At 49.3% G+C, this 14298-nt stretch overlaps 1 protein-coding gene across 2 annotated transcripts in view; it reads right to left on the bottom strand.

Moving 5' to 3' along the window:
* The window catches only part of RMP64 (ribonuclease MRP subunit p64), a 110590-nt gene extending 104354 nt beyond the window's left edge, over positions 1-6236 (bottom strand). For both annotated transcript variants that reach the window (XM_086947885.1, XM_086947884.1), the window contains exon 1: positions 6115-6236. In XM_086947885.1, coding sequence (XP_086804011.1) covers positions 6115-6214 — 100 coding nt within the window. In that variant the 5' untranslated portion in view covers positions 6215-6236. The remainder of the gene's footprint in view (positions 1-6114) is intronic.
* Between the last annotated feature and the right edge of the window lie 8062 nt (positions 6237-14298).

Here is a 14298-nt window from a genome sequence, read left to right on the forward strand (position 1 = left end):
AGAAGAAGGATGAGTGGATGAGAAGAAGGATGGGTGGATGGAAGGAAGGATGGATGGCTAAGTGAAAGTGTCAATGGAGAGAGAAAGGGAGGGTGGGTGGATGGCTGAAAAGGTGAATGGGTGGAAGGATGAGTGCCTGGATGAGTAAATGAAAGGATAGCTGGATGGGTGAAAGGATAAATGGCTGGATAGAAGAGTGGATGGATTAGTGTACGGATGGATAGGGTGAAAAGGTGGGTGAATGGATGAGTGAAAGTGTGGATGGAGGGGTGGAGGAGTGAAATGATGGCTGGAAGGATACACAATGGATAGGTTTGCAAATTTATGAATATGTTAGGATATAAATGGGATTACTTATGTACTGTGCACGATACATTAATCCTTGACCTACCTCATATAGCGCCCATGTTAAGATATATAGATATAGTGCCGTTTAGAACCTACCTCATATCTCCTCATTTTCAAACTGCGTACTAGTGGTGTCAATTGTGTACCTGGTTAGCTATGTTAATTGTTTACCTACCTCGGAATGTAAAGCGCTCTGATACCTACGGGTCATGTTCGCGCTATACTAAACATTAAATAAATAAATAAATAGACCTCCTTGGATGTGTCTGTAAAACCTACCTTTTGTCCCGAAACTTTGTCCTGAATGTAGTAGCGCGCTCTAGTGTATGCACGTCACGTAACCAACGTGACGTGCCGAGGGCCACTTTAGGCTGCGCGCGCATCGCGCTTCATTGGCGCGAAGAGCCGGTACGGGCAGTAGAGGCTCGGCGCTCTTTAGGGACATTTATAGATAAATAAATAGTTAACGAGACCAAGGCTGCAGCGTCTTTATTGGGGGACAACAGAACATTACAATGGCGACGAGGGTGGGATAGCAGATCCCCAACCCCCCACAGCAAGAAAATCACGCCGAGGGACACAGCAAAACACCGGTGGCAGGAGATTCAATGCTAAGCAGCACCACAGCAAACCAGAGGGCCAAGAAGATCGACGGCTACCACACAGGTACCCTAAAGAGCGCGGCAGAGCCCAAAAGCACCCAAGGGGGTAGAACAACCACCTCAGGAGGAGACAGACCCCGGGGAGGAAGCACAAGAAGCGCGCCAAATCAGGCCACCATCCACTAAACCAGGGGAACCGAGCTGGATACCCTACTAAAGAGCGAGGGGGCCGACGCAGGTAGTCCCCAGAACCATACAAACAAGGAAGAACAAGACAGCACGCCGGGGAGCCCCAGAGGCCAAGCAAGCACACAGCCCACGGTCAAGAGCGAAAAGATGAGTGCGCAAACAGGATATGCGACGGCGCCGGTGAAGTTTCTGCCCAGGCCGGGAGAACCACTGATGAAGTGGGAGGACTGGAGAGAGTATATAGACAGTTTCATAGGAGTCTTAGAAGACGAGAATGAAGAGGTGTTCAAACCGTCAAGAAAGAAACGCATCCTGCTGTTGAACTTAGGCCCTGAAGGGCTGAGGGTTTACAAAAGCTTAGTACCAAAGCAGAGAGCAAGCACGGACGACGACGTGTACGCACATGCAATCGACTACCTCAACGAACATTTCAGACCGGCGGTGTGTGTGTCAGTGGATAGATTCAACTTCCAACAAAGGAAGTAGCGCCCGGGAGAGACGATAGAAGAATATGTGGCAGCACTGAAACGACTCGCAGCCACATGCAAGTATGACAATTGGGAGGAAGAGTTCATCAAGGACCAGGTGGTAATGCACACCACATGCACATCTGTGCAAGACAAACTATGGGCCAGCGGAGAAACCACCCTAAAAGACGTGATGGTCATTGTCAAAAGGGCAGAATTGGCAAGGAGGTGCGCGGATGCGACGAAGGAGACTGCGTCCAGCACCATGGTAAACAAAGTGGGCGACGAAGAGCCCCGTAAAGATCACCAGAATAAGAAGGTAGCAGACAAGGGACATACCAGGTGGCACAGCAACGGGGGTCCCCCGGGGAAGCAAGCGGGAAGCAACAGGAGGTCATGCTACAGATGCAGAAGCTGGTCACTTGAAGCCCACGACAGAAAATGCCCGGCGTTTCGCGCCAAATGCATGTACTGTGGAATAATCGGACACTATGAGAAGGTGTGCAGAAAAAAGGCCTCCAAGGGCATGGTAAGATTTGTAGGCCAAGACAACGACGACCAGGAAGAAGCGACGGAGGAGGACATGGTCACAGTGCTATGTATATACGACCAGGTACTGGGCATAGATGGACAAGTCCTAAGCATCGACGGCAAAAGAACAATGAAACCCATCCTGGAAATTACTATAGGCGGCATCACGATCAGCGTGGTGGCCGACACCGGCTCCCCATACACCATTGTCCAGAGAGCGGTATGGGAGGAGAAATTTGCACCGCACTTAGGGCCGGAACTGGAAAAGCTAGACATCCGCCCAGTCACTTACAACGGGGACCGCATACCAATGGCGGGTTTCAAACCGCTGAACTTTGAGTTCCGGGGCCGATCCGCCTACTGCAAACTCTACGTGTCGGAGAAAGGCCCCTCGGTCCTGGGATGGCTAGACCAAGGCGACCTAGGCATCAAGTTGGACCCAGGAGGCAAAGAACAGATATTACTGACGGAACCAGGAACCTGGCCAGACCTGGACAGGTGGAGGAATGCATTCCCCAAGGTATTTGGAGGCACGGTGGGGAAATTAGAAAAATTCTCACACAAAATAATCCTGAAAGACAATGCGGTACCAGTGGTGCACAAGGCCAGGAATATCCCTCTGGCAGTACGTGAAGCAGTCCGGGAAGAACTCCAGGACCTGGAGAGGAAAGGGATCATCGAGCCCATCACGTGCGCCGAGTGGCTGGCGCCCTTGGTGGTAGTTAAGAAGCCCAGCGGCAAGGTCAGGCTGTGCGTCGACCTACGGGAGCTAAACAAGAACATTGTGGTGGAAAGGTTCCCCCTACCCAGAATAGAGGAGATGCTGACCAGCACCAGGGGCATCAAATGGTATTCCACCATCGATTTGACCTCCGCCTACCACCAAATTGCCCTGCACCCGGAAAGCAGCCACCTCACATCGTTCATTACCCCATTCGGATGTTATTAATTCCGCCGCATGCCGTTCGGGCTGGCCTCGGCGGCAGCAGTCTTTCAGAAGTTAATGCACCAACTCTTCCAGAAGGCCATCGGAGTCCAATACTTCCAGGACGACATAAGCCAGACCACGACGCAAAACTAGAGAAGGTGTTACAAATCCTGGAAGGGAAGGGCCTCACGGCAGAATGGTCCAAGTGACGGATAGGAATGGAATCGGTGACATACCTGGGGCACGAAATTGGAGTGAGAGGAGTGACCTCAAAAGCTGAAAATGCGAAAGCGATATGTGAGGCACCTCCACCTGCCAACAAAGATGAAGTCAGATCTTTTATCGGCATGGCAGAATATTACAGCAAATTTGTGCAACACTTCGCCTCAAAGACTCATCACATGAGGCAACTGACACGAGAAAACACAGAATTACACTGGTCAGAGGAGGCACAAGGAGAATTTGAGGTGGTCAAGAAGGAAATAGCGGAGGCTATTCCACTCCAAGGCTACGACCCCCAAGGAAGGACAGTGCTGACCACGGACGCCAGCGACAAAGGGCTGGGTGCCGTCCTCATGCAGGACAGGGGACATGGACAAATGGACACCATAAGCTTCGCATCCCGCACACTGACCGACACGGAGAAGAGGTACAGTGTGATAGAAAAGGAGATGTTGGCAGTGGTGTGGGCTACAACAAGATTCAGGCAGTTCCTGTGGGGCACACGGTTCCAATTAAGAACGGATCACAAACCCTTGCTGAAGGTGCTAACGTCGAGTGGGCATGCCGACGCAACGCCTCGGATCTCCAAGATGTCACTGAAACTACTAGAGTTCAGGTACGACGTGGAGCACATTCCAGGAAACAAGAATAGAGTGGCAGACTATCTGAGCAGGGCGGCTGCCATGGAACTGAGTGAGGAGGACAATGCAGGAACAGAAGAATGGGTGGCGCTTACAGAAGACCAAGAGACTTCCGTCAGCCTCCAAGAGTGGAGACAAGCGTACGAGGAGGACCACGCCCTGAAGGAAGTAAAGGCGCATATCACCCAAGGATGGCCCGAAAAGAGGCTGATCAGCGGAGAACTCAAGCCATATTTCGAAATCAGAGAACTGTCAATGGACGACAGGGGAATATTTGTGCACAGGAGAGAGAAGGTGATTCCTCCGACGAACCTCATCAACAAGCTTTTGGACACACTCCATGAGGGGCACCTCGGAATATGCAAACTGAGATTGAGGGCCAGACAAGATTACTGGTGGCCGGGAATGGACATTAGAGCTGAAAGACACGTCAGAAACTGCACTCAATGCCAGGGGGCCGACAAAGCCCTCAAGCCCCTCCGTCCAGCACTGGGACAATTTGATCTTCCGAAGAACCCATGGGAGGAATTGTCTGTGGACATCCTGGGCCCGATTCTGGACATACGGGGAATCCAAAAGTATGTTTGCGTCATGGTGGACAGGTACTCAAAGTGGCCAGAATTGAAGATAGAAGAAACCATGGACGCAGAAACTATCATCAAATTCCTGGCTGATACATTTGTGAGGGAAGGAATTCCAAAGACGATTCTCAGTGACAATGGGCCCTAATTCAGGTCGGAGAAGTGGAACAACTTCATGCATAGGAATGGCATCCTACCCAGACACACATCCATATACCACCCCGCCGGGAACGGCCTAGTGGAACGGTTTAATAGGGTGGTGATGGGGTCAATCCAAGCTGCCATATCTGACAACAAGGACTAGGAAGTAGAGATCTGGCACATGGTGTGGGCATATAGGATTACCCCCACAAGCACGGGATATAGCCCATTCCAGATACTGAGAGGACGTGAGCCGTTCACCCAAGACAACAGAGTGTGGAAGGAGAAAACAGTAATGAGTGAATGGTCCCCAGCCGTAGTACGATCCAACCTTGAGAAGGCCCAAGCAGTCTACACCAAGCACTACGACAACAGAAGGAATGTGAAGAGCACTGGTCTAGAGAAAGGAGAATGGGTACGAGTAAAGCTAGCCACGATGCAGAGGAAAGGAGAAAGTAAATATAGCAAGCCCATGCAGGTGAAAGAATTTCTGGGCAGAGCAGCCTTGCTGAGCGACGGGAACGTGTGGTCGCAGGACCGCATGGCAAGATGCAACAAGAACCTAAATTGGGACCAAGGTGTAACAGACTTCGAAGATGAAGGGAACGAAACAGCTGAGCAGGAACCTCCAGAGACAGTACCTGAGGGGAACGGAGAAGACCGACAAAGACAAGAGACAGGAATGAGTGATCAGGAGCAGATGGCTGGAGGAGGATTGAATGAGAGAGATGGAGGCGAGGCTGCGCCAGTGAGTAGAGGAAGAGGCGAAAGTGAGACCCCCAACACCCCGGTAAGACTGACCCGCCGGGGTAGAGTGGTGGTCAAACCAGCCAGGTTCAGAGACTATGAAAGGAACAGTGGACTGTAATGTTATTGTTGCTGCATTGGAAAAAAAGGGGAGATATGTAGTAGCGCGCTCTAGTGTATGCACGTCACGTAACCAACGTGACGTGCCGAGGGCCACTTTAGGCTGCGCGCGCATCACGCTTCATTGGCGCGAAGAGCCGGTACGGGCAGTAGAGGCTCGGCGCTCTTTAGGGACATTTATAGATAAATAAATAGTTAACGAGACCAAGGCTGCAGCGTCTTTATTGGGGGACAACAGAACATTACACTGAATTTTGCCCCCTGTCCTGAATTTTAACCCTTTGTCATGAATTTTTACACTCACTGTCCTGAATTTGCACCCATGACAGTTGGTCACCCTAAATATGGGTATCCAAAGACACAATACAGGCTATATTTTAACCTTAGTCATTCTAGGGACGTTTGCAGCCACATGCCTCGCAAACGTGTCCCCTCATTTCACATCAAGCAAATAAAAGTTAAAAGTGGCGGTCTGTCACTTCCAGTGATCATTTAATTTTGATATTTAGTATTCCTAAAAAAATTAAAAGCCTACGAAGTACACAGTACTCTTGCACGTGACATGCACTATCAGTCTGTTAGTCTGGCTCGTCGTACCTGTGACGTCACTCAAAGGCACGGTCACTATGCAGTGGATTGCGGGTTTCGGAACTTCCACCCGATTCCAAGGTTCAACGTGCGTTACAAGCGCATCCATCTTGCTTGCCCCGCGTGGTGTCCTCGTGAGGGCGGGGTTTATTGTGATAGGCGGAGGCACTCAATGTGCCATGATTTCATTCAGTGTTTGGGTCCTACTCCTAACTCGTTTCAGTCACATAGAAAGAGGACACAATTTGCTAGTATTTAATTTAAAACTGAATAAGGTCTTCAGAGTGGGACGAGGATTACTATTAAGGGTCGTAATTAAAAGGACGCAGTCAGTTTCATTTTCCTCAGTGGGTGCGATAAAACGCCTTTTGGCTGATGACGTAAAAGTACAGCCATGTTATACTCCTGTTCGTTAAGACTTCGGAGACTCGAGGAGGGTGGCAGAAAAGGACTCGCCGTTGAGGGAGTACAGATTGAGTGTTTTCTGCATAAAATGCTTATCTAGTTAGATACAGTGCACGAACAAGATGCTCAATGCATATAATGTTTACGTTCACGTAGTATTTCGTCTCTTTTTTTATGAAATCTTGTACTGTTTCAGTTTTGTTTCATTGCTAGTCGGTGGCACTAACAATTTAAAAAGCCTCCAGACTTCAATAAAGAAATAATCATGCCCGTTATTAATTTACGTACTGTTTTAGTCCCGAAGCATACTAGTTCAAAGATGGCTGCTCTGTTTACATAAATAGGAATGGATTGTGCCTTTGGTATTTCTTTTAGTTTTTCAATTCAAGGCCAGGCTCTTTTCTGCTAGGGTTTCCAACTTTCCCAGAGAAAAATATCGGTTGGTTCCTCTGTTCACGTTAGAACATTCTGTAAAGTCATGGACCTGATTATTAAGTAGAGCCTTCGAACTTGATTATTAAGTAGAACTATGTAAATATGTCTTTAATCGTTTTTAACACGGCATCTCTGGCTATGTTTACTTTACATTTCAGTTGGGTAAATAAAGTAACTGCAGAACATATTTTTAAGTGCTTCAGTTTAAAGTATGGACTAAGGGAATAATAGCTGATTTAGTTTATTTTTCAAATTTTTGTACTGGCACGTGCATTAAAATGCTGGTCTAGAAAAAAAACACTGTTCTGCCAACCACGCATCAGGTGTTAGACAAACGCATTTCAGTGTGGTGGTCCGCATCACCGCACTGAAATGCTAAGTCGCTCATTATAGCGCCTCCTAAGCTGTCAAGCCAGCGCTGCTGTAATGCACTATGACTGAGTGGCAGTGTGTGTTGCGCGCTGTCCCCGTTAGGTTTCAGGGAAGTGCTCGTGATCTGCTCGACTTCTGAGACACTTACAATATAATCCTGAAGACTAGAGACGTTTTAATAGGTGGGGTGTGAGTCACAGTGTTGTACTTTAACAGCGACTAGGTTAAGCATTAGCAGAAGACATCTTAGTTTTAGCTATTATCGTGACATTCAGTGGACTTCATTTTGTATTTCTGGCAGCCATTTTCTTTGCTACATGCTGCCGCGTGTCGACCATGTGCTTTGTCCTAACTTTCTGTTAACTGCACTTGAAATCTGCCCGGCAACAAGTTATATTTAGCATCCCCCACTTCAGCGCATGCCCAATAGGATCTACATCTGTTAGTGATTAGTTCCAGACAGGAATGTGTGTACCAGTTCCCAAAACAGTTACTTCCTCCCACTGATCAATTGTGCCTTTCAATATTACCTTATATGTACATAAATCTTGCTCTTGTGTTTGTACCACCTTCTTTAGAGCCCCTGTGTGGGTATAAATGGACCATGCTCTTTTAGTTTGTGTGCTACCTCTTACAATACCGAAGGGTACTGTCTGAACCATAGCACCACCTCATGAGGTGTAATAAATGTTATCTTTTCTATTCCAGTTTCTGTTCCAACTTCTTCCTATTGGTCTAAGGACTTTGTGCAGAGAAGGGTGAACCCCTTGCACTGGTGGGCCTTGCTGAGGCCTGCTACTATAACGGGGTGAATCCTGCAGTGTTGTCTGCTTCGCTAGCAGCGGTGCGAGCGAGGTGCATTTTAAGGAGTTTTGGCTGCACTTGTGTCAGTGTATAGGCCAATAAATGGCAGCGCAGGGCCAATGAATGGCAGCGCAGGTCCTCTTTTCTGCTCGCACCACAGCAGTGTGGATGAGGCTCAAATCGCGGACCCAGCGCTAGCCACGGCTCACTAGCCGTTTTGGTGAACTTGCTCAGTATTGATTGCCATGTGAGTCCCCGACCACGTCACGAGCCTGAACCCACCAGTGACTGAGCTGAGGCCAGTCCAAGTCTGCAGCCTGCCCCACTGCTGGAATTAGTACTACTGTCACTACCAGTGTGTGGCACATGACCATATATCACCCAGGGGTGGTGGCATTGGTTTCACAGGTGCAGGCCTGGGAGTCCAAGAGGAGTTGTTACAGGCTGGCCCTGCATGGGGCCCGCCTGTTGCGGTGGCGCCGTTGTTCCATTGTATAAGTTATTAACAGACATAGCGAACCACCGTTAAGCTGTCTTAAGGTAAACTTGTAAAAATATGTAAAGAACCTTCCACTTGACCAACAATTATTTTCTCCATGGCTAAATGTAGCTCGTGGTGGCTATCCCTTTGTTATAACAATGCATAAGTACAGCATCAATTCTTTAATTCATATTTTATTTTTGTTTTTAATCTTCTGTTATAATTTTATTGTACTCGTTATTAAATAAAAACATTTGTTCTTTTTATAGTTTAAAAGTCAAAATCTTTCTGTTCTTATATGCAGTGCATAACATACATAATTCAACAAAAAAGTCAACTTTCCTAAAATGTACAGATAAAGCATAATTGTGCAATATTAGACATACACTTTGTCATGTTAAAGTTTAACCCCTTACATTATCACAAGTGAACCAACCTCACAAATAGTCATCATGTCCCAATCATACACATTCACACATCACATTCATAAAATTCCAGCTTAAATGGCTTGCACAAAATAACTTATGGTGAGAGTCCTTCTTTGTTTTCCACAGTTATGGCGCCAGCTGGAAAATTATCAGGTTGAAGCACGTTTCAGTGGATTATTAAACATGATTCCAGCTTCATCAGGACCACTCAATTTCATTAAGTTAAAACAGCGGAGGTTGTAAGGGGAATCAGTAGAGTAGAACCTAGTCGGTTTCGTATAGCCGATGGCGGGACCAGATTTCCAATATAGGCACCTGTAGGGTTTTTGTCAGTTTTTGAGCGTGTTCACATATGTTGTGTGAGTTCCAACTAAAGTGTTTTTTAAAAAAAAAATTTAAACCTGTTTTATTGAAGATTGTACAAAACATGCAGGTCTCTGTAACCCAGAGATAACTGCGGGACATTTAGGCTTAAAAAAATAGAGTACAATCCAATGTTTCACTTAAATGATCATTCAACAAATGCAGAGGCAAATGTGAACAATGCCCCCCCAACCCTCCCATTACCCAAACTCTCCCCTCCCTCAGCCCCTTCCCCCCCAACCCCCCCACCCCCGTCGCACGGTCATCATTCTTCGTCTCCACTTCAGCACATAAAATCTGAACCCAATGTATGCACCCGTCATTAACATCTCATTCCATATCTACCAGAGGGTCTTGATCAGCCGGAGGCTAGAGCCAAAGGCCCCTAAAATCGGCCCACCTCTTCCAAATTTTGAAGTGTTTCCGTGGGCAGCCCAGAGCAACACAGACTGGCCTCTCCAGCCCCATGCAGAAATCGAGCCCCCTCTTCCATGCTACCACCACATCCCTCTTGGCCAGGGTGAGGCCCAACAAAAGAAAATGTCTCTTGTATATGTTCCCTCCTACCCCTTCTAAGACATGAAGGAGACTTAGCTGTGGTGTACGGGGGAGTTCCCACCCTAGCACTTCAGATAAACAGTCCCACACCCCTTTCCAAAATCTAGCCAGTGCAGGACAGATCCATACTGTATGTAGGAACGTCCCAACTTCCAGCCCACATCGTAGACAGTCTGGGGACACTATCAGGCCCGCCCGCCATAAGCGTCGTCTGGTCAAATATACCCTATGGAGGTACTTGAACTGTATGAGCAGGAGGCGTATCGAGATGGTGGCACCCCGGGGCCCGGCTAATGCCTCTCTCCAATCCTCCTCTTTCAAGGCACCCACATCCGCCTCCCAGGACTCCTGTAGCTTCTGTAACGAAGTGGAACAGTGCGTAACTAAGGATTGATTTATACAGGATATATTTTTGAGCCCCAGATCTCCCATAAACACCTTGGCTTCTAGGGGGCTAAACTCAGGGAGTGATTCCAACCCCTCAAGACACGGGGAGAGGGCATGGCGGAATTGAAGGTATTTGAAGAACTGTGTGCGGGGCATGCCAAACTCCTGACTCAGCTCCTGAAAGGACTTAAGGGTCACCCCTGATAGCACATCTCCCAGTGTGGAGAGTCCAATGCTGTCCCACCCCCCAAAACCTTGTAACGCAGCCAGACCGGGGAATCGACCATTGCGCCAGAGGGGAGTTTCGCCTGTCAAAGTGATCCACCAACCCATTCGCCGCAGGGCTTGCCTCCAGATCTGAAACACTAACTGCGTGCCTGGCGGTAGCGTCTTCCGTATCTGTGCAGCGTATAGTATAGTATGAAGCGAGTGGGTACCCATTAGAAGGCGCTCCAAAGCGTACGCTGGGTCTCTCCTATCCCCATACCACCAATCATTTAGAACGAGAAGATGGATGCCTGATAGTAGGAGAGGATGTCAGATGTCGCCAAGCCACCACAGAGGGAGGAGAGAAAGCACGTGCGTACTGCGACCCGCACTGCGCCCCGGGTCCAGAGGAACTGTCCCAGCACCGCATTCACCTGCCGGAACCAAGGGGGGGAATCGAGTAGGGATGATTCTGCAGTTGATACAGCAATCTGGGGAGGGCCACCATTTTGAAAATAGCTGACCTGCCATATATGGTCAGCGGCATGCGGGACCAAGTTTTGATATCTGCTCCCACACCGGTACAACATTCCGCTCCCAGGAGAAGGCTGGGACCTCGGATATGAAGACGCCCAGGTATTTAATGTCTCCCGTCGCTACCTGTAGCTCTGATGCCCAGTCTCCTGCCCGTTTTTGCCCCCCCAGCACCCATAGGGTGGATTTGCGGTGATTCATGTAAAGCCCCGACGTCTCGCCAAAGATCTGCATGATTTCCATGATGCGTGGCCCTGACCTGTTAATGTCTGTTAGAAAAAATAAGACATCGTCCGCATACAGCGCAATTCTGTCGGACAGGTCCCGATCCCACTTGAATCCTCGTAACTGCGCCTCCATGCGCACCTACACGGCCAGCGGTTCCATGGCCAGGGAAAAAGGGTAGGGCGAGTGGGGACATCCCTGTCGGGTGCCCCTCCCGATGTTGAATCTAGAAGAGGTGACCCCTGCCACCCTGACTGAGGCTGTCAGGTCGGTATACAGCAGCTGTACATACGACAGGAAGCAAGGACCCAGATTCAGCCGCAATACGAGGGCGAATAAGTAGACCCAACTCAGCGAGTCGAATGCCCTGTCCATGTCGGCCAGCAGGAGCGCCGCTGGCACCCCGGTTTTCCGGACTGCTGCCACCGTCACATGTGCTCTTCAAATGTTATGCCTGGTCGCCCTCTGGGGCATAAAGCCGGCCTGGTCTGGGTGAACAAGATCAGCCACGTAGGGCAGACGTCGATTGGCCAGCGCTTTAGCTAGAATCTTTGCTTCAACGTTCAATAAGGAGATCGGGCGGTATGATGCATGCTGCTCGGGGGGACGGCCAGGTTTGTGAAAGACAACCACTTTTGCTTGTCTCCAGTCGGGTGGAAGGCTACCCCGCTGCCTAGCTTCCTCCACAGTCATTCTATAATGTGCCCCCAGCTGCAGGTGATATTTCCTATAGAATTGACTGGGAAACCCGTTGGGCCCGGGCGCTTTACCAGTATTAAGTTCACCCAGTGCTGTGCCGAGTTCCTCCTCCATTAAGGGGAGTTCCAGATGGTCCCGCACCTCTTCCGAGACTGCACGCGGCGGCATATCTGCTAGGAATTTGTCCACGACGTCAGCAGGGAGACATTCATTTGGAGCATACAGGCTGGCGTAGTAAGTGGCCCCCTCAGTGTCTAATATCTGAGGCAGGGTCTGGGCCTGGAACGTACCCTGACAGAGCCGGTGGAGCATCGTCCCGAATTTGTCCCCCCATTGGTATATCCGGCTGCGTGTAGCAAGCCATATCTGTTTGGCTTCGTCCATCAGCAGGGACGCATAAGATTGCTGCGCCAGAAGAAGCTGCCCCACCGCATGCGCCCCCCTCCGTACTCCCTAGGAGCTCTTACGCTGCAATGTCGGCCTCTGCCCGAACCAGGTTCTCCCTACGTTTATTCCGCGCTGCAGCGCACCAAGCTATGTCCACCCCCCCTGAGTGTTGGCTTCATCGACTCCCACATCGTGCTAACTTCTGCTACCGACCCAAAATTTTCTGTCAGGAAGTGGGCAATGGCCTCGCCCATGTGTTTCTGGTAGTCTGGCTGCTGTAGATGCCACACTGAGAGGCGCCACCTGAATGGCCGCCGCTCTTTGTCTAGGCAAATGTCCACCGCAGTGCGAGAGTGGTCCGAAAGCCCGCGTGGCAGGATGTCCGCTACCTCCACCCTATATATCGCTACACCTTGTTACAAATAGGTAATCCAGCCTGGAAAATGATTTATGAACCACGGATACGTAAGTGTAACCCCTCGTATTACCATGTAGGTGCCGCCAAGTGTCCACCCAATTAAGACCCTGTTCCACGTCATGAAGTTTGGTGGAGGAGCCTACCACCCCACCGCCCCCCGGGTGATACCTATCCATATGGCTGTCCATGACATCATTCCAATCTCCTCCTGTGACTTGTAGTGCATCCGGAATTTCCGCCCACACTCCAAACAGCTTTTTGACCAGAGACCACTGCAGGGGAGGCGGGCATAAACACTCCCCAACACCAGCGGTTCCTCACCCAATGTACCTTTGATAATGATATAACGACCCTGCACATCGGTTCATTGAGCCGAGTGGACATAAGGGATCCTGCGACGAATGAGGATAGCCACACCCCTAGAGCCTCTCGTGAAGCCAGCGTGAAACACCTGGTGATAACCATAGCGCTGTAGGCATAGTGTTTTTGTGCCCAGTAGGTGAGTTTCTTGGAGCAGCAGCATATCTGCGCCTGCCCTCTTCGTCTGCCGTAGGACTGCCCCCTCTTAATCTTATCCAGAATGCCCCGTACATTCCAACTGAGGACCCTAAGCGAGCCCCTGGACCCACGCGTTCTATACTCGGAATCTGCCATTAGGGGACATCTAAGGTGAAGGCCCAGTCATTGGGCCCAGCCTGTGCACACAAGCCAACATTCCAGACTCCCATGAGACCATGCGAACCCTCCCCCTCAAATGATCCCCATCCCCAAACTGTAACAACTCCCCCCACCCTCTGCCCCCACACCCCCCCATACCTCAGAAACGTTGAAGTACATGTCGGGGCATAGCAGGCACCTGACCCCCAATGGGAGGCCGGAGGCCGTCTACCCCAATGTATCCCCATTAACCTCTCCCCAACCCCTTAATCACCCACAACCAACCCGCTCCTCGGGGAGCCAACTGAAGAGTTTTTTTTATAAAAATTACACCGCTCTTGTAATAGAATGGCTCCTTATTTTATGAGTACTGTCCACTCTTGAGATAATGGGCCATTATTTCAATATGTAGTTGCTGTGGTAAATCCAGTTATCCTCATTGCACTTAATGCTTGTCTTCATAAACTTCTTGATTTCCGTGTAGCTCCCGACCCGCCTACTCAGAAGGAAATAATGCCCCATTATCTCAAGAGTGGACATTAATCATAAATGAGGGAGCCATTCTATTACAAGAGCGGTGCAATTTTTATAAGAAAACACTACAGTTGGAACTCACACAACATATGTGAATTCGCTCAAAAACTGACAATAACCCTAGAGGTGCCTATATTGGACATCTGGTCCCGCCATAGGCTATACAAAACAGACTAGATTCTACTCTACTGATTCCCCGTACAACCTCTGCTCCTTTAACTTAATGAAATTGAGTGGTTCTGATGAAGGTGGAATCAAGTTTAATAATCGACTGAAACGTGCGTCAACCTGATTATTTT

Source organism: Lissotriton vulgaris, assembly GCF_964263255.1.
Source record: "Lissotriton vulgaris chromosome 8 unlocalized genomic scaffold, aLisVul1.2 SUPER_8_unloc_1, whole genome shotgun sequence".
NCBI lineage: Eukaryota > Metazoa > Chordata > Amphibia > Caudata > Salamandridae > Lissotriton > Lissotriton vulgaris.